General features: G+C 54.6%; 7 protein-coding genes across 7 annotated transcripts; 2 read left to right on the top strand and 5 right to left on the bottom strand.

The window, feature by feature from the left end:
* Nucleotides 1-250: 250 nt before the first annotated feature.
* C8A04DRAFT_38906 (uncharacterized protein) lies at nt 251-1,157 on the top strand (the record flags this gene model as incomplete). The annotated part of the gene is made up of 2 exons (XM_062784383.1): nt 251-301; nt 375-1,157. The coding sequence occupies 2 exons, from the start codon at nt 251-253 to the stop codon at nt 1,155-1,157; spliced, it is 834 nt and encodes a 277-aa protein (XP_062635000.1).
* A 1,513-nt stretch (nt 1,158-2,670) lies between these two features.
* C8A04DRAFT_38905 (uncharacterized protein) lies at nt 2,671-4,720 on the bottom strand (the record flags this gene model as incomplete). Its single annotated transcript, XM_062784382.1, has 3 exons — nt 2,671-3,945; nt 4,070-4,277; nt 4,686-4,720. The coding sequence occupies 3 exons, from the start codon at nt 4,718-4,720 to the stop codon at nt 2,671-2,673; spliced, it is 1,518 nt and encodes a 505-aa protein (XP_062634999.1).
* Nucleotides 4,721-10,263: 5,543 nt separating this feature from the next.
* C8A04DRAFT_38904 (sphingolipid C4-hydroxylase) lies at nt 10,264-11,512 on the bottom strand (the record flags this gene model as incomplete). The annotated part of the gene is made up of 2 exons (XM_062784381.1): nt 10,264-10,754; nt 10,834-11,512. 2 exons carry the CDS (start codon nt 11,510-11,512, stop codon nt 10,264-10,266), a joined length of 1,170 nt encoding a protein of 389 aa, XP_062634998.1.
* Nucleotides 11,513-12,663: 1,151 nt separating this feature from the next.
* On the top strand, nt 12,664-13,601 carry C8A04DRAFT_30737 (Mss4-like protein; the record flags this gene model as incomplete). The annotated part of the gene is made up of 5 exons (XM_062781502.1): nt 12,664-12,678; nt 12,772-12,883; nt 13,027-13,164; nt 13,281-13,440; nt 13,517-13,601. 5 exons carry the CDS (start codon nt 12,664-12,666, stop codon nt 13,599-13,601), a joined length of 510 nt encoding a protein of 169 aa, XP_062634997.1.
* Nucleotides 13,602-13,772: 171 nt separating this feature from the next.
* On the bottom strand, nt 13,773-15,037 carry C8A04DRAFT_30736 (uncharacterized protein; the record flags this gene model as incomplete). Its single annotated transcript, XM_062781501.1, has 3 exons — nt 13,773-14,780; nt 14,875-14,901; nt 14,972-15,037. The coding sequence occupies 3 exons, from the start codon at nt 15,035-15,037 to the stop codon at nt 13,773-13,775; spliced, it is 1,101 nt and encodes a 366-aa protein (XP_062634996.1).
* Nucleotides 15,038-15,734: 697 nt separating this feature from the next.
* C8A04DRAFT_30735 (uncharacterized protein) lies at nt 15,735-15,932 on the bottom strand (the record flags this gene model as incomplete). Its single annotated transcript, XM_062781500.1, has 1 exon — nt 15,735-15,932. The coding sequence occupies one exon, from the start codon at nt 15,930-15,932 to the stop codon at nt 15,735-15,737; it is 198 nt and encodes a 65-aa protein (XP_062634995.1).
* A 1,601-nt stretch (nt 15,933-17,533) lies between these two features.
* On the bottom strand, nt 17,534-19,504 carry C8A04DRAFT_13891 (chloride channel protein 5; the record flags this gene model as incomplete). The annotated part of the gene is made up of 3 exons (XM_062777892.1): nt 17,534-19,021; nt 19,088-19,179; nt 19,237-19,504. Coding segments are annotated over 3 exons (1,848 nt in total), but the record flags the coding sequence as incomplete, so codon positions are not given.
* Nucleotides 19,505-19,562: the final 58 nt, after the last annotated feature.

The following is a 19,562-nucleotide window of genomic DNA, read 5'->3' as shown; positions in this document are numbered from 1 at the left end:
GGAACCTTAACATCCGGGAAACGGGCAATTATCGAGTAGGTCAGTTGATTCAATTGGAAAGCTCGAGTGTAGATATTCCTCGGAAAAGTTGAAGCAGTGTTGCTGCTGGACGTTCATTGATGAGGCTGTGACCACACCGTGCGAGTGAACCCATCGTTACCCAGTCACAGGGGTACGTACTAATCGCGAGCCTAGATTGGCACCCAACATTTATACCCATCCATCACCCTGGACATCAATATCAATCAACATGTCCTCCATTAACTTGCCTCCGCCGCATCTCAACGAATCGATACGAGAAGTCGATAACATCTCCTGGCTTTATCGCAAACACCCTCCTTCTCACTCGTTCACCATCACCACTCCCCACCAAGATTCCAACCGACCAAGCATGCTGGAGCGACAGCCATGGTGGGCATTTCGCCCTCTTCCCAGCACCCGAGCCACTTCCCGATTCCAAGCCCCTCAGAGAAGAAGACTCGTCTCCCATCTCTCGAGTCCACGCAGTCGACAACCAGGCGGCGGTTTGGCGCCCAGGCGAAGCCTTCATCAAAGCCCATCACATGGACTACCCCGATGTGACCAGAGAGTATGTTACGCTACAGTTTCTCAAGGACCGGCAGCCCCCATGTGGCTTTGACTTTCCGGATGTATTGTATCATTTTGAGACTGGCTCACGGTACTTCCTCGTCGTCTCGCGAGTTCCCGGCCAAATCCTTGAAGAGGCTTGGCGCAATATGGACGAGACCCTTCGCCAGCATTATGTTGCCAAGGTGCCAGATGTTTGCGATTGCTTGGCAACGTGGAGGGGCGATATCATCGGTGGTGTGGATGGACACCAGCTGTTGGAGCGTTATCTCGTCAAAGGCAGCAACAGCAAGATGGTGGATGATGATGCCCTTTCTCTACAGCAGCTCCTGAAGAATTGTACCGAGATGGCTATGGATGTTTCTACACTTGTTTTTTATCATTGCGATCTTGGTCCTACTAACCTTCTTGTTAATGTCTCGACTGGCTCGCTGGGCATCATTGATTGGGAGCTTGTTGGCTATGTTCCTGTCGACTGGGTCAGAACGAAGTTTCGACTCTCGGTGGGAATGGATTTCAATCATGGGATGGGGGATTCGAAAAGGGACTGGCGCCGTAGAGTCGCCTAGCAGCTGGAAAAGATGGGCTATGGCGATGTCGTGGATGCATGGTGGAAGTTTCAGGACGGCAAGTAGACAATATTGTTTTCAGGTGCTCTTCTCTTCGGTGCATTGGATTGAATGATCTTTTGCATTTCCCCTGCTTTCGTCCCCATTCTTCCCTCAATAAGATCTAAAACTCCAGACAAAGAGAGGAGACGAGCGGGCTTCTTTAGGCATACCCACTCACGGGGTCTAGACACGGTGTCCCGCCTCCGCAACTTTCCCATGGCCGGATGATGTATTTTTAAATAGGGGGTTGATGGATTATAAAAAGGATAGAATAAGGCAGTTATTTCCCAGCGTTGTATTAGAGTAGCGAGAGGAATAACCCCATGCACCCCATTTCCACAATCACAACCTTCAACCCCCCGCAGTTATTCTAACACGGATAGTCTCCCTTAGTGGGCCTCATCAAAAGACCGCAGTTACCAACATCGGAAGACGAAAACTGAAAATTGAAAACGGTGGCATACGTGTCTGTGTCTGTGGCTGTGCACAGTGTAAGTGAGCAGCAAAATACAAGACGACATGCTCGGACAGATATCTCCTGATTACGGATAGTTAACATTGGTAACCACGAAGGAACGAGAGCAGGAATCAATCCCCTGTCTAGCCTTGCTCAGCCCTGCCACACCCGTGCCGTGCCACGTGTAGTGTAAAGTCCCCGGACCAGGGGCTCGTAAAGCGGATTTGTTCCCTGTTCCCATGTGATGGTCATGGAACGAAGGTTGACACGGTGACGAATGGGTGTCAAGGTTCTGATAAGTCTTCTCTTTGGAAACACTGTACCATTATGTCGAGAGGGAGGTGATCCTTTTATTTTTTCAGATTTTCGAAGGTAGTGAGTGAGTGGTGAAAGCAGGAAATGATGCATGCTCCTGTACAGACATGTTTTGATCAATCACATATTTCGAAAGCAGGCACAATGAGAAAAGTAGGCAAATTGAATGAATATGACCGCCAACAAGGCATCAAACTTCAATTTCTGTTCCCCCCTCTGTTCTTCAAACAGAAAGTGACCATCCCATTGTACGAGAGTAGACTGACCACCACGCCATACCAGCAGGCAAATTATTACATATCCTCGTCATCTCCGATTTCATCTTTTTCGTATCCCATATCTCCATATCTCAGTTCCACACACCCATATCCCCTTGTCACATCATTCTCTTCCGTCCCAGCCAACCCCCTTTTCTTTCGACTCCGTAAACCAGCAGAGAGGAAATGGAATACAAAGGAAAATAAGAAAAAGAAAAAAAAGAAAAAAAAGAGGTATCTATCCCAACCCAACCGACCCATCCGCTCGCTTTATATGCAATAACCCAATCCCCATTCTCCCAAGTAAATAAAACTCTATTTTACGCCCGCCCCATCCCGCTTCCGTTGACCAGACCAAACCAAACCAAGCCAAACCGAAAACGACTCAAGGGAGCAAAAGAACAAAAGAGAAAACAGAAAAAAAGACTAAGGGAGGAACAGCTCAAAACCTCACCCCCTGCCCAACAACCCACCCCAATTCACTGACCAACTCCCCTAGCCCCGCATCCGGAATCGGACTCGTCAACATCAACGGCCCAGGTACCGCAGACCGTTCCTGACGGGTGGTTGCGGTCGTCTCCTTCCCCTCCGCAGCGCGCAGTTTGTTAGCGTCCGCCTCCGTTCCACCCGCCGCGGTGCGCGGGAGGGAGTAAGTAGATAATGACGCGGAGATGTGACGGACTAGCCCGGCAGGCCTTTTTTGGGTCCGCTGCTGCTGCTGCTGCTGTTCAAAGGCGTCGACGGTGTCGATATCGACGTCGTCGTCATCCAGATCGTCATCGACATCAGCGTCGGAGAGGTCAAACCCCGGTGGGGAGTTGGTTTCGTCGTCGGCTGGGGACTCCGGTTCGGGGGGGTAGGGGTTGAAGGCGGAGAGGGGGAATGCGGCGCGGTTGGTCGGCACGGCTACTGGGCGGAGGGGAGCTGGGCGGGTTGGTGCGGCTGGGTAGGTGTTGAAGGAGAGGGTCTGGTTCTCTTCGGTGTCGGAATTGACTGAGACCACGGTCCGCGCGGGGGAGAGAGAGCGAGTAGGAGGTGGAGAGAGACCGGTGAAGTGCATAGTCTCCGACACGGCCGACGTAGCGAAATTATCGTCATCGTCGTCGTCGTCTTCGAGCTCCTCGGCGATGTCATCCGGGATATCGATGGTGACAGACGGGGCAGCGGCGTCGAGTTGAGTAGGAGCGGTGTCGGGGCGTGACGGCAGCGGGGTCTCGTCGACGAGGAACCGACGGAGGGACTCTGGTGAGATGTCTCTCGACCGGCTGCCTTCTGAGCGCAGGCTGCGAGCGTCTTCGGCAGATTGCTGTGGGGGGGTTTGCATCTCCCGCAGGGAGGAGGAGCTGGACTTGCGGCTGAAGAGCTTCCGCGCGGAGAAGTGCCAGCGGGAGCTGGGAGAGGGAGATCGAGAGGGCCGCATTTGCTGTTGTTGATGGGGGTTTTGGAGGCGGAAAGGGGCGGTCCCGAGCCGGCGGGCGGTGGATGAGGAGGCCTCGGCTGGCGGTGCGGGTGCCGGCCGCGGCGAGATGAACTTGCTTGCGGGGTCCATGGTCTTGAAGTCGGTGTCGCGCAGGGAAGTCAGGGACGCGCTGCGTTTGCGGAGGGACTGCTCGACGGGGATGAAGAGGGTGTTGACGGTTTGGCCCGGAAGATATGGGCAGGTGGTGGTGGAGGGCTGGGAAGGATCGTGCGTCTCGGAAGCGCCGTCGACCTCATACTGTGGTTTCATCGAGTCAGCGGCACAGTCTTTGCTTTTCATGTCCCCCGGTATTTTGGGGTAGATGGGTGTGTGGGTGGGTTTCTTGCGGGAGGCATATGCTGCCCAGCGGCACGGCACGTACGTAGTAGTAGTATGTGTGGCCCATTCTGAGACCGCCGTCCCTCTTGGGCACACTCCCGGCGTCGCCTTCGCAGGTAATGTCCTTGAAGGTGTAGCAGCCCTTCCATTGGCCGCGATCCCGTCGGCTATCCCGCTCCATGGTGTAAGGCCGGGTAAAGCTGTCCCAAGACCCGATGAGCTGGACAGATTTGACAGACGGGGATGTTCGTCTGGCGTTCCGTGTTAGTGTGTTGGTCTCGTGTGGCACATTCGTAAGATTAAGAGACACGAGAGAGTTGGTGACAGCTGAGTGAGACTGTTCTCGTGTCTGAGAGACAGTGCTGCGTCACAGGCAAGACGTACAAATCAAAAGACAACCAGTGTAAGAAAGAATGGGTGTGCGTGTGTATGTGTACGTGTATGTGTGTTGGTGGCTGTGTGTGTGTGTGTGTGTGTGTGTGTGTGTACCCTCCAAAAAGAGTGGCTGAAAAAAGAGTGTGTAATAAAAAAGAATGACACAGATCCGACAGGCACAGGACCAGACTGAGCGGCGAATTGGAGGGTTGAGGTGGAAGGATTGTAATAAATAAGAACCGAGACGGGAAAAGAGAGTGAAACGGCGTTCAAAAAGAACTCACAGCATGAATGTAAAGAGAGTGGTGGTGGGATCCATGGTGTTGGGACGTGGATGGCCTTGCGCCTCAACGGAGGTTGCAGTTCCTGGACGGCGCAGCAGGGCCGTCTTATAAAGTGGAACGAGCAAACGTGTAGCTGCCTGCGGGTGAGGAGTAGTGAGTCTGGAACACGACCACGCACTGCGACTCTCCTTCTCGATCCCTGTCTTGGTGGAGGACAGTCAGGGCACGGAGGACGGGATAAACGGGATATAGATTAGACGCGAGGCGATCTGGCGCTGGGTGAACGTGGCAGTCGATGCCGTGAATGAAGGGGCCCTGCGTCTGGCCAATGGGATCGCCAAGACGGACCCGGAAGCGCCGTGGTGGTGTGCAGAGAATCTGCGGGAGACTCGGCGGCGCGTGCGATGGAGACTCAGTGAGTGGACGGCGCTTAGCCACGCAAGCGGCGAGCGAGTTGGGGATTTGGGGATACGGATATCGGGGACAAACTCCCGGACAAGCAAGCCACTTGTTTCGGAGGCTTGTTGCTGGGGGTTCTCGTGGTTTCTGGCGGTTCTCCTCCTCGTTGCGACTCAACTCGTGACGAAAGCAGAAATAGCACTGGGGCGCGCGCGCCTGTTCCTGAACCGTGCCGCAAATGTTGGGTCTCCCGACGAAACGCTGTGACGTGACGCGACACTGGGCTGCCCGGGATCTTAAGGGGAATTATTGCGTGAGCCGGAGCTGTGTCGAAAAAAGGTTGCCGGAAAGGAGGCTGCTGGTGTCGCTCGCTTTTGAACGGAAATCACTGGGAGATCTGGAAACGAATCGTCGTGGAGCAACGTGGAGGGCGATGACGAGCGTTATTTCTCTCGTGCGAGAAGCCCTCCTCTTCATGTCCGAAAGCCCCGAGCCTTTCGTCCCCTCATCCCTTCCGATGGTGTCTCCAAAACCCTGGCGCCCCCAACATTTTGCACCATTCAAGGTTGCGCTCCACGGCCTTTCGGGCTGCCAAGGGAAAGCACTGGGCTGAGAATCTGCGATGATTGCCGGGGGCGCTTGGGCCGTCGGGTTGCAAAATCGAACGGGACGACAGATTGCCAGCGGCTGACTGGAGGATCGGGGCTGGGGGATTGGGTCGTCGTCATGCACCGCCAATCTCCTTCAGGGTCGTCGTCAGGGGAATCCCGGACAGCCCAGCGGCGCCCCCCACTCGACCGCCCCCATGTGGCCAGGTGAGGCCCGGGATGCAGCCGATCAAGCGGGTGGTTGCATCCATCTCTGCGTGCAGCAAGCTGTGTGTGTGTGCTGCATGCGTCGAGTCGAGTCAAAAAGTGCAGGTTGTCGGTCTGTCGGCCGGCGGCTCGGTTGGTTCCAGGTTTGTTCAACCAGACAAAAGACAATGAATGGGCCGCCCGAGTATACTGTGTAGACATTTTGCCAGATGAAGCCCATTGATTGTGCTGTTTCTCCTAGACAACGCACACAAAGAAGCCTTTCCCGGAGCACAGGCCCGCTGGGACAAGACAGATGCGGAGATTGGTCTGTCTGGGAAATGTCGAAACAAACGGAGATTGATAATACCCATCGAGAGACACCTTCCCTGTGGTTAACGAACACATTCATCGCCAAGTTCACACGCCTGTGTTTTTCTCCGACGGCACTGCCGGGTAAGGCGAGGGAGTGAGCTGTCCACACTAAGGTCCCTGTGTCGTGTAAGGTGGGCTGGCTGCAGGTGAGGTCACCGCCCGACCGACTGGGATGAATGTTGAATCGTTGATATTTTGCTGCGCGGGCGTGTTCGCTGTCGAGAGGCCGATTGGACCAGGGCCGGACTTCCAGAAGGGACGGTGAGCATGGCCAACCTCACCAGCCTCGCTGACCTCCAAACCCAACTCTCATCAGTCGTTGCAGCCACTGAGAACCCTCTGTGCTCGCTGCTCACTGCCTGCTGTCTCGGGGTCGATGCCGGCTGCACCACCCGAAGCATGTCTCAGCTGGGGAAGGAAGCCAAGAAGGCGGGCAGGAAGTGAGAATTGCCAGCTGTCAACCCTCAACTGGCTCTGTCTACCCAGCAACGTGAGCCTCACTCGACACCGCATCGTCGGGCTGCAAAATGGTCCATCGCATCCTGACCAGTCGTGAAGCGAGTTTCGACCCTGAGATGGAATGCTCCATTTCGCAGTTTACAGGGGGGCATTGCATTGGTTCCTGGGGGGAGATGAGACGAGCAAGCGGTGCCCGTCGAAGCCCTCCAGCCACCAGAAAAAAAGTCGGGCGTGCTGAGGTAACATCAGGCCCCCAAGCACCCCCAGATCAAACTTCCTGTTCCTGAGACAGGACCCACCCTGCGGCCCGCTTCACACATGGTCAAAATGATTGGTCAATCGCTTTCGTCCCAGCTTTCGCAATTCATTGTCTGCGGTTTCCTGGAGCCAATCGAGTCACTTTTTCGAAACTCCAAACACCGCAGCCGGGAGAAACCCCGATGGCTGTTTCGTCGCGCAGGGCATCTTCGAATCGCGGCTCAAACAAAATATTGACAACAGTTTCCGCCAATTCAGCATCCTTGATCGCGTTGTTGTGTTTTGTCCTTGTTTATTTACATGCCTCGCCCTATCCGGCCAACACACTTCGACCTGCATGAGCTTGCTGTCGTGCAACCGACAAACGCGGCCCACCGCATGGAATCGGCCTTTCCAGATGCGGCCGCGAGCAGGTGGGAACACCACGAGCTTCGGCCCTGGCTGCTGCAAGCAAGCTGAATCCTGTGTTGTTCCTGAATGAGCAACCCTAAGCGGGAAGGCCAAGCTGACCTCATCTCATCAACTCATTAAACCCACGGCTCACGGATTTCATCAGCATATTAACCCGCCGGAGAAACATGTTAACTAATCATGAGCTGCGCTCCCATTGGGACGGGGAACGATGAAGCTGATACATGACCGACCCAGCACCTAGGATGTTTAATTCATGGTTTCTCTCCAAATATTTGTCAGCCCGGACGACGGAAGACACGAAATGATGACTTGACGGTGTTCACAACCAAGCGTAAACAAACTACTGCGTACGAAGGACTCTCACCGGTAATCTCCTGCCGTGCGACGGCTCGCGCGGCCGAGGTTTCGCACTTTGATGGATATGTCTGTCAAACGGTGTTGCACGAAAGCCCTTGGTCCGCATTGGCAATCTCAATTCTTGAAGCACTCGGCCGCTGTGGTGGAACTCCAACTGACGGGACGAGGAACCAGAAGGGCATTCTGAAATTACTCGCCCAAAGCCACACAAGCGATAGATTGAAAGCCTCAAAGTCTCATCTGCGAGTACAAATGAGTCCATACTGTGTCCATATTAGATCCATATGAGACGCTCTGCAGCTGCGGTCCTACAGAGATACTCTACCGAGAATAGATGAAACTCTCCAATCCTTCCCGCGCAGCTACACCACACTAATAACTATCACATACCAACCGGTATTCCCTCCATCGTGAATACCACCACACCGTCCCACCTCACTACGAACGTCCTCGCCGGGGCCCCCTTTCCTTACCATCGGCATCACCATCACACAGCCTCGCGCCAACAGACCATACTATACCACCCTCCAGCCCAAAATTGTCCCTCAAACGCGCCAAAACGCAAGGCCGCGGCAAAGCAACCAACCCATCGATTCACACATACCCGCCCACACCCCCCCAAAAAAATAAAAATAAAACACTGTGTAAAATACTGTGCATCAAGCAACTTCATACATATCCACAGCATAACGCTAGTTAGAGCCATAGTATCCACCGACTTTAACCGCCGACCGACCCGGCGCCTCCAAACTGCAGTGCGCAGGAATGAAATAGAGAAGAATCACGGCCGGGATGGCGTAGGCGCCACTGTGGGGGAGGCGTATGCATGCATGTTGGGGATGGAACGGAACTAAGGATGGAAGTCAGGATGGAACCAACAACGAAGGGACGGACGAGCTGCTTGCCAGCTTGAAGCGGCTTTCAATCTACCAACCGGTTCAATGAAACAACAAGGCTCGGGACGAGAGCAAACATCCAAACACCAAAGTTCAACCTCAACCATCCCATCCCGTCTCTTGTCCTGCCCTACCTATCTAGATCTTTGCAATACGGATAGTTAAGTGTACAAACCTCAACCGCCGGACTGACCGATTTGACCGGCCGGCCTCGCCGCAGGGTTGACCCGACCGCCCGGTCGGTCGGTTCGGCCGATGTGGCGCGACGGCAAGCAAACAAGTATTAGTTATGCAAATGCGGGTTGGGTTGGATTGACGCCGTGCTTTGCGCTTGCTGTGGTTTGCTTGGATTGCTTGGTTTGCTGTGCCGGTTGCGCCGGGACCTTGCATAGGGATGGATGCGGCATCTCTTTCATCTGATCCATCGATTCATCCATCGGGGCCCAAATCCTGTGCTAAATTCTCAAATCATGTGCTGAAGTTCTCAAGTGATCAAGTGATCGGGTTATTCCATTTCGTCCCATCTTGTTCCTATTTTCATCCCTTCTTGCGCTTCGTCTTATCACATTAGTTTGTTATGCCTTTCGTCTCGTCCCATCTTTCCAGTGTTAGTTCCTCCTTAGTTATGGTCTTGTTTTCCTTTCCGGCGTGAACTTCAAAAAGAAAGCCCGGCGCATAGGAGAACGACTCGTCAAATCAAGGGGTATTATCATTAAGGTATCTGTGCTCTAAAAAAAAAGAGGTATCCGCATGCCCCCGCCTCTCCTTTTCCTGCTATCGCAGGCGGGTGAGAAAGAGGCATGTGAAGAAGTTGTGGATCCAAGTCCAAGACCAAGTCCAGCAAGATGGTGAGAAAAAGGGGTAAAGAAGAAGCAGAAAAGAAGGGGAGAAGAAGAAGAAGCAAGCCAGCGCAAGGACCTCCATCCATCCCTATCCATCCATCCATCCACTAGTCAGTCCAGCCGCCCAGCCCATACCATACGTCCGTCCATCTTCACGTCATCCATCGTCTAGACAACTCGCATTATTCCATCAGGAAGCCCAACCCCCCGGAACCGTAAGTAAACAAATATCGGTAGCGGCCACCCCAGACATACATAATCATCTTTCGTATCCGTCTCTTTCGCGTTCCCTCTCCTAAGATATGACCTTCACCGTTGCAAAAAATCCTGATGCGTTGGGATCCCTTGCACGCAATGTGGACACTGGTTGCTTGTGCCATGACGGAGCAGTGCGCCCAGTAGAATGAACCCAAATAGAGGAGGGATGATGTTGAATGGAACGGAAGGTTGGCCGTGCGAATCCTAGAGAAACCCAAAAAAATAACGCCTTTCCCCAATGCCCCGATGCCGAATGTCGTGTGGTGCTGCTGATGATTTTCTCTTCGTTTCTTCCTCTTCTTATCCCGCTTCCTCTTTAGGTCCCGGAACCGAAATCCAAAACTCAGGTTGCATCTGCCGTCGCCTTTGCTCTAAGACGGTAACCTGGTTTGTTTGGCCGGTTTGTTGGGTGGCTATTAGTCCAGCACCCCCCCTCCGGGAAATGGAACCTAAAACGCCGTTTGGAACGAAAACCCAAAAGCCAAAATCCAAATGTTTCTACAAACGCTGTCTGCTTGCCGCTCGCTCACTTGGTTTTGACTGTCCCATTCGTCCGGGGAACAGCACTCCCATTCGCTACGCTGCTGCTGATGCTGCTGCTTTCTCCCACCGCCTTCTTCTCCGCCTTTTTCGTCGCTGCGGTCCTCGTGCGCTCGTACTTGAGCGAGGTGTCGCCCTTCCACTTCGTACCGAGGACACGGTCCCAGACGGTGAAGAAGGGCTGGGAGAAGTTGGTCTTGATGCCCCAGCTCTGGTGGTGGATGTCGTGGTAGGCCGCGTTGTTGCTCGTGATGTGCTGCATGGGGTCCCATGGAAGGGCGTACCCGCAGTGGTCGTCGACTGTCTTGACAGTGCTGAACACGAAGAACAGCAGGCCCAGCCGGGGGCTCAGCATCGACGCCTTGTAGGCCGCGCCCGCGCCTAGAGTGTCGAGCAGGAAACCCTCAATCGGGTGGTTGTAAAGCGCGCCGTAGGCGTAGGGGACGTACAATCGGTGGTGGCGAGAGTGCCAGTGGGCTGGGGAAAAGAGTACAAAACATTAGCACATGGAAAGGAGAGAACGAAAGCTCGAAAAAGGGGGTCATTGAGCACATACTGTACATCCACTTGTTGATGTGCATCGCCCGGTGCCAAAAGTACTGCCATGTGTCGAGGAACACGGTGGCCAGCCAGAATTGAATACCGGGAATGATGAGCCAGTAAATGGCCTTGGCCACCGCCAGCTCCCAGGCCGCAAACGCGGGAACAGCAGCGCCGGTGACGTCGTCGAGGGTAGTCGTGAGGAACGGGTAGTGCCCGCCTGCCAAGGCGCCGGCGAGCAGGGGGTAGGAAGTGGCCATGTTCTTCGAGATCGCCGCAGCATTGAGGCCGAGCGTTCCGAGCACCGACGGGAGCGCGCGCTGCGCCAGCCGGACCCGCGTGGCCCAAACCGCGACATCGTAGTCCTCCTGGCCTATCGTCGCCACGGGGTCCGTCAGCGACAGGAAGGCCGACATGCCCGTCTGGATAATCTGCTGCAGGACAACATCCCGCGCGACTTCGTAGCGCGACGCAAGGTTCCGCTGGCTGATCTCCTCGGGGGTGTGTAGTCGGTACTGCGGGAACAGGTCGTAGACGTCGATGATGTGGAAGATTAGGGAGACGACCCAGTACGCGATGTGTGTAGCGATGAGCGACAGCCAGAAATCGGAGATGAAGGGCAGGAGGTCGGGCTGTGGCCGGATTTCGTACGCCGGGAGCGGCGGCAGGCCGGACGCGAAAGTCGCGTTCGCCATGACGGATTCGGGGATTGATGTGTCGTTGTCGTTATCAGCGTCGATTTTGGAAGGTATGTTCGGAATTACAGGATTGTCGTCGCGTGCGCAGAAAACAAAAAAATTAAACAAGAAAAACGAGGCTGCCTTGCGACAGCATCAGAGGGTCAATCAATCGGTGCAGAAAAACGGCGGGACGACCGGGAGACGAGGGAGTGGCGCGAGGATGCCGGGTTGAAAAAGATCATCGGCTGTGGAGTAAGCCCACCGGGGCCCCTGGGTTGCGGATGGCGAACGTCGGTTCTGCACGGTCCAGGTCTCAATTTCCTGTTCTCACTTCTCATGGAAATGCCCGACGGAGAACCCGCGTGTCGTGCCACTTTTCACGCCATTTGGGAAGTCGCGGGCGCTGAGCGCCGTGAATGGCCTCATACTGCGTGATTTCTTGCGCTTTCATACATGACCGAACCACTATCTGTCTGCATCCCGGGGCGTGGCCAGGAACCGTATCACAATGCGATGTGTTGAGGCATGAAAAGGAAAAAAATAATCGAGGCCGCGCCGGTCTTGGCAGGAACTGATCAACGGTCGGCTGCAAGGAGTCGCGCATCGATTTGCCCCACAAATACGGCACTCGGCCCCGTCGGCTTTCCGGATGTTGATCGGGGTTAGGGTTAGAAGCGAAGTGCCGGCTTCTGTTGGGTTAGGGTTAGATCTGATAAGTGTCAGCTCAGCCCAATTGGAAGACCTAAACAGACTGTGTCCTACCATTAGAGAGGCGTCCATTTGCAAAAGAAATAACAACAGGTTCAGGCTGAAACGTAGTAAAAATCGAGGAATCAGATCTGGCAGAGGAGGGCAGAGCCTCCAAGAGTGCATTATTTCTTCAATATGCCAATTGTTCCCAAGTTGCTATCTTGAGTCGCTCTCTCCACCTGTACATCTCGTTGGAGATTGGAGACCGTTTTTAGCAGGCGGAAGGTGAACCCACAGTCCTTCTAGCGTTCAGCCCATTGCGCTGAACAGCGCTGCCCCGCCTACCCCTCCTCCATCTTTTGCCCCCGCTCAATTTTTTCCCACTCCTTTACCTAACCCACCTTTTTTTCTTGCGGCCGCCATTTCGAGATCATCTTCGCCCTTCCTTCCTTAGACCACGCAGACCCGTATTCAAAATGATTATCTACACGGTAAGTCCTATGATGAGCTTCAAACGTCAAGAAAAGATTCCTTACTGTGCCCGAATGTCTCGTTGCTAATACGGAATGCCCCTTGTCTATTAGGACATCATCACCGGCGACGAGATCATCTCCGACTCGTACGACCTCAAGGAGGTCGACGGTGTCGTGTACGAGGTCGACTGCGCTATGATCACCGAGAACGCCGTCCAGGTTGGTATGTGTTAATCGATTGTTACCTGATGCTGTGAGAAGGAGAGAAGACAGGGAAGGGATAGGGAGAGGTAGAGAGAGAAGGAGGAGAACAACCTGATTTGGGGAAGAAGGAATTATCGGAGCTAATGTGACGGGCTTTTCTAGACACTGGCGCCAACGCTTCCGCTGAGGAGGCTGAGGAGGCCCTTGAGGACACCGCGGTCAAGGTCAACAACGTGATCAACTCGTTCCGCCTCCAGTCAACCTCGTTCGACAAGAAGACCTACCTGACCTACCTGAAGGGTAAACACCATTCTAGCTTCGTTCCCCAATAAGCCCCGTGTGATTCGGTTCGCAAACACGGGCATCGCGCATTCGTCACGAAAAAAGCGCTAACCGTAGCTGTTTCCGCGTTGCAGGTTACATGAAGTCGGTCAAGAAGGCGCTTCAGGACGCCGGCAAGTCAGAGGATGAGGTCAAGGACTTCGAGACCAAGGCCGGTGCCTTCGCCAAGAAGATTGTTGGCAACTTCAAGAACTGGGAGTTCTACACCGGCGAGTCCCAGAACCCCGATGGCATGTCAGTATTTGTCCTCGTGGCCTTTTCCCCTTCCATCAACCAATGGGGCCGCGCGAAACTAACACGACTTCGGCAGGGTGGTTCTCCTCGACTACCGCGAGGATGGGACTACTCCTTATATCGTTGCCTGGAAGCACGGTCTCAAGGAGACGAAGGTGTAAGGTGGTTGTGGAACTCGTTTCTTCTGTCTATACCACGCCGGAAAAAAAAAGAAAGGTTCCCGACGCTCCCAATTTTTTCACCCCTGGGTACCTCGGTGATTCGCGCCTATCCAGAACGGCGTGGAGGGTTGCCAAGCTGTGACACCGTTAATTACCGGACCATTCCCGCCCTCAGAACTGTGGCCGCGTAGCCATAGGAATAGGCGGAGGCTCATCATGCTCTTGTCCACCATCCCCACGACTACCACCACCCAAACCGGGCTTCTTCTTCGGCGGTGGAGGCGGAGGCGGCTTCTTCTTCCCTGCCACAGCCGCAAGATTCCCAATACCCCCCGCAATACCACTTCCACTCCCATGCCCACTCCCAACACTAGTCCCATTCCCATCACCCCCTCCGCCAAACCGCCCCTGCAACTCCCCTAAAGCCTTCACCCCTGCCCCAACCTGCTCTCCATGCTTCCGCCGAAACCCATCTGCCGCATTCACCGCGTCAGCCGCGGCCCTCACATCCTCCAGCGCCGGTGCCGTACCGGCCCCGCGGCCTCCATCACTCGTAGTAGTAGTAGTATTCCCGCGCCCGATACCTAACCCGGGAACGGACACACCAGCTGCGCTGAGACGGGAGATGGCTGATTGGTTGAGGTGAGGAGAAGACGACCCAGACGTAGCCGGTGATAGTGGTCCCGAGGTAGGAGATGGCTGTGGTTTATGCCGTGTCGGAAGGGCTGGGCCTGCAGTAGGGGACGAGTACGGTGGTGGTGGCGATGGCGTGCCTGTAGCTGGCGAAGACGGGTTTGAAGATCGAGGTGGCAAACGGGGTGGGAGACTTGGCGGGCCGGGACGGTGCGTGGTGTTGTTCGGTGGGACAGGAGGCGGTGAGCGGGTGTTGGCGCCGTCCTTACGGCCTGGGGGAGGGGGTAAGTGGGAAGTAGACAGACCGGTGGTGTCGAGACGCCAGGGTTTGGGGGGTGCTGTGGGTTCTTGTTCTTCGAGGGCCGATTGTTCGGCGAAGGTTCCGGGGCGTGAGGGGATGGGCGGGCCGGCGGTACCAGTACTGGTGGTTGGACTGGGGACACCGATGACTGCGTTGGGGTTACGTTTTGGTGGGGGGGCGAAGCTGGCTGGGTCGCGGAGTGAGGCGAGGGGGGTGGAGGTGTGGTTTTCGTAGCGGGTGGTGTTCTGGGAGTTGGCTTGTTAACACCGGATGTTCATTCACCGGGAGGTTGTGGATATCGTCGGCCGGGCTTGCCGGGGCATGGGAATGAGGGCTTACATCTTCGCCGCGGCCAATTTTGCTTTTCTGGGGAGATGTTAGCAGAGTGTCGGATATTGTAAGGAGGAATAAGCTTCGAGTCTTGACGGAAACGTACCACCTGGCCTTTGAGGGCAGATCCCCTTTCGCCGGCACTTTTTAAGACGCCTTTGTAGTCCGGCATGATGTATTTCTGTTTTTGAGGTTAGGCGATACTGCGCAATATAATAATGAATTTCGAGTTTGAAAGGAAAGGGCTGCAATCGTAGCAGGCAAAATAAAGGTCGTCGAGGTCGAGGTTGAGTGTGTGAAACTGAAAGTTAATAGGTGAGGTGAATTATGTGACGGGTGAGGCGATGTTGGGTGCCAAGAAATTGGTCTTCTGACGCAATCTCGTATCTAACCCTAACCCTGGTATTGACAATATGTTGACCTCGCCCCCTTTTTACGGGTAAAAGGAGTGGTTTCCCCTGGATTTTGTGAACAAAAACAACATTCGATATGGAGAAACGTGCATTGGTTTGTTATCCTTATACATAACATAGTGAGGACTTGTCGCCCTGATTCATGCTTTGCGTACGGACAAATCAATCATCACAATGAACATTAGTAATAAAACAACAATGATTTATCTGTTGTATTTCTGACCGCTATATTCCACCATAAATACTCATCCACCTTTCTCACACTCAAGCTATTGAGTCATATATTTAGGTGGGAAGGGGTTAAATTCCAGTTTCCGGCCAACTACATCAAATGGTCAGCTTTACTTCTTCAAGCCTTGTTCGGCATCTTGGTCTGGGAAACTGAAGGGTCATTGGGCCCTCCCAGTTCCATCTACTCACCTTCAGCCTCCATAGATTGCTAGAAGCAAGCCCAGCTTAGCAAGCCTGTCCACTGGGCGACCACGAGCACCATCCAGAGCTGGCACAGGTGTACTGGTAGCACTCTCCGCTCATGCACGAATAGCCCGCGGGGCAGCCGCGTCTCTCAAGCGTGCTCTCGTCGGCGGCAGCAGGAGCCGGAGCAGCTGCGGCGAGAGTGGCGAGGAGGAGGGTGATGATGGTGGTGGTCTTCATGGTGCTGGTGATGAGAAGTTGAGGGTTGGTGTTTGTAGCGTCGGTGAGATTGCGTGGTGAGATGGTTTGAGTGATGGTTTGAGTGATGCTGAGAACAGAGTGGAGTAGAAGTGAAGGAGATTCAAGATTCTTTATAGAATTTCCGTCTCTTATCTTCCGGGTCACCTGAACTGTGATGTCCTGTCCACGCGGTCAACCATCACACAACTCAGATCCCATTCCCGGATCGGAGCTCTCCATTGTTGCCCTCAAAGAGAAGTCTCGCGGCTCTCATTCCGCCGGCCGTTTTCGAATGTCTCCGGCTTCTCGTGCTCGATCCCTTGTGTACTGCTCCAACACATTCTCGGAGGAGCTTACCACAGAGCAAAGGGCAGCCAACATGGGAATACTAGGCGAGCTTTCCCGGCTTTCCGGATCTCACAGCAGAACGGAAACACGAGATACTGCACCCGGTTCCGATTCCCGAACTGCTAGGTAGTCTCGTGGTGTTTCTCTGTTCCAAGAACAGGCTGCAATCACAACATACCTTTTCGACTCAAGGTTACGTCTGACCCCTGCTTATACGTTGTGTGGTCAGACTGGGTGCATCTCTAGATACACACATGAGGGACCCATTTTTAGGCTAAACTGGTTTATGTGCGTCTCTTACTCATGCCCAGAGCCTTGTGTTGCAACTTTGAGAAATGAGAACGGCAAGAGAAAAAAGTGTAAAAATGCATGTAACAAGACCAGATTCAACTAATTGCAATGCGATGATTTTTTAGGAAGGCTACTACAAAAGCGGAATACAATCCAACATTCTCAACTGTTAAAACCAGGTAGTAAACAATACCGCCTAGAAAAAATAAACCGAGGTCCTAACACATATATATACTTCTGCATTCTACTTCTACATTCCCGAATCACCAACTACCTCCCGTTAACCCATATCAACCCCCCAACAACTCACCTATCCCACGCCCGCCCCGCCACAAGTATGTACGCGTACAATGGCGGTAGCAACAACCACAAACATCAACGTACATACACCCCTTGCCCACCCCCGCCTCGCGATTGGCCCACTCGTATAACAAAGTCAATACTACTACCTCTCAGCTGAACCACTTCACCTCCTCGCCTACCTCGGCCCTCCGTCTTCGGAGCGTACGGCTTGACCTCTGTTGACTAAACCTTTCCCACGCGAGACGAGACAAGACCAACCCGAGGCGGACACGAGACGGGACATTATCAACATTTTCCCAGACGAGGCGAGATGGTTTGTGAAGCCAAAGCCGAGTCAGTATTGGAAATCCCCCGGCCACATAAGTTAGCCAGCAAGCCCATGAGTCAAGCTGGCCAGGTGGTGTTCTACGCCTCGGCTGAGTGCTTTAAATTCACCACTCAGAGTGGACACGGATATCGTCTCCGAGGCCCGGCCAGTATATTCACCATCTATGGTGGTCCGTCACAACACAACCCACACGTCTAACACTCGCCTTGCGAAAAAGCCAACACCGAAAAGGCCAAAAAGGGGGCCAAAAAAGATAAAAAGCAGAAAAAAAAATGGAAACCTCATAAACAAACAATCCATTCCCAACTCTCTAACAATCCTCTATAAAATACTACTCCCCCGATCCCCCTCCAACACCTCCAACACCACCCACAAACCCCCCCGCACCCCCTCCCTCACTCCGTCTCGTCTCCTCCGCCCCATTCAACACATACCAAACATCCTTCTTCGTCAACAACCCCTGCAACACCCCCCTATCGACGAACAACACATACCGCACCCCCAGCCGCTGGAAGTAACTCACTGCCAGGTGCAAGCGAGCGGCAGACGGTAAGGTGAGCGGGGTTTGATCCATCCAGGGTCGGAGGTCGAGAGTTGTTGCTGTACCCCCTACGCCGATGCCAGCAGCGGCCGTGGCACCGACGCCGGGGGTAGTGACAGTGGTGGTGGTGAGTGGGTCGGTGAAGACGGCTTCTGTTGTTTCTGGTGGTAACGATCGTGGAGGTTGGGTGGCGGCGTGGAGGGTATACGCCAGTTCGGCGCGGGAGATGTACCCGAGCAAGATCGCATCGCGGGGGTCAGAGACAACAGGGAACCCGCGGTGGGGGTGTGCATCGAGGACAGCGCGGAGGGAAGCGATGGTGTGGCCCGTGGCAGTGAGCACGACGAGGTCTTCGATGCGGGTCATGATTTGCCCCGCGGGGATGTCCGGGATCGGGGTGGTTTCCTCGGAGAGGTCGAGGAAGGGGTACTCATTGAAGTGGATCCAGGACTCGTAGATGCCGCGGCGGGAGAAGGCGTCGCCGACCCATTTGGAGATCATGACGGCGACCATGATGGGGAGGACGTAGGTCAGGGCGCCGGTGAGTTCGAACATGATGACGACGATGGAGACGGTCATGCGGGTGACGCCGGCGAGGGCGGCGGCCGCGCCGATGATGGCATAGGTGCCTGGGATGATGCAGGGGATGTCGGGCTCGCAGGTGTGGAAGGCGAGGAAGCGCGGGTGGTTGGTTTGCCAGATCTCGACGATGATGCCGATGGCGCGGCCGGTGAGGGCGCCGATGGCCATGGAGGGGAGGATGATGCCCGCGGGGATTTGGAGGCCGAAGGTGATGGCGGCGAGGCCGAAGCTGAGCAGAGCGGCGAGGAGTAATAGCAAAATGTTGGCGGCTGAGGCAGCGCCGGTGGTGCAGAGGCCGAACTGGTCGTCTAGTAGCTGCGAGCATTCGGAGAAGAGGTTGGTTACGAGGTCCGAGTTTTGCGAGCGCATGTAGCGATTCGGGTAGTTGACGAGTGCTGTTAAAGCGGCCACCAGCACGACCTGCACCACGGGGCCGGGCAGCCAGGGGGTTGATTTGCGCCAGCGGGCCACGGCCATGTTGGCCTTGATGAACAGGCCGCCGTAGATGCCGCCGAGCACGCCGAGGATGGCAAAGGGGATGAGCTCGAAGCCGTGCCAGCTCGACGTGTATGTGACCTGGTACATGACAAGTTTTCCGGAGCGGAAGGGGTCGAAGGCTTGGAGCACCATGGCGGCCGTCATGGCGCACACGAAGCTCTGCCACATGGTCTTGTCGGGGAAGTAGTACGAGAGTTGCTAAAGGTTCACGTGTCAGGCTATCAAAAGTACTAGAGCTACTTGGTTCCTTGGTTAGTAACTTACCTCGAGAGAGAACAACACACCCCCGATGGGCGAGCCAAAAGCAACCGAGATGCCGGATGCCGCAGCAGCGGACAACACCTCTCGTTTGCGTGCTGGCCAAGTCAGCCATGTCCAACCAATACTCCAAAAAAGAGGAAAAAAAGACATACCCTCATTCGTGTTAATACTCGGAAACAGCTTCGTAAACAGATTCGCACAGCAACAAGCCACATGCACCAACGGGCCCTCCTTTCCCAGCCACAGCCCGGAGGCCACAGCTAAAATCAAACCCAGGGACTTGGTGATGAGCGTCCACAGGCCGAGGAACCGGCGGATCACAAACCCGCCCAGCACCGTCTTGATCTCGGGGATCCCGCTGTGTCGCGCGTAGACGCCGTATTCCTTGACCAGCACGGCGGATGAGAGGGCGAAGAGGATCTGTTTGTTGTGTTAGTACTGGAACATCACCCTGTGCAACCCCCCAAATAACCAAAAA

The sequence above is a fragment of the Dichotomopilus funicola genome, assembly GCF_033296635.1.
Source record: "Dichotomopilus funicola strain CBS 141.50 unplaced genomic scaffold C8A04scaffold_55, whole genome shotgun sequence".
Classification (NCBI taxonomy): domain Eukaryota; kingdom Fungi; phylum Ascomycota; class Sordariomycetes; order Sordariales; family Chaetomiaceae; genus Dichotomopilus; species Dichotomopilus funicola.
This window is presented reverse-complemented; position numbering and strand designations above follow the sequence as displayed.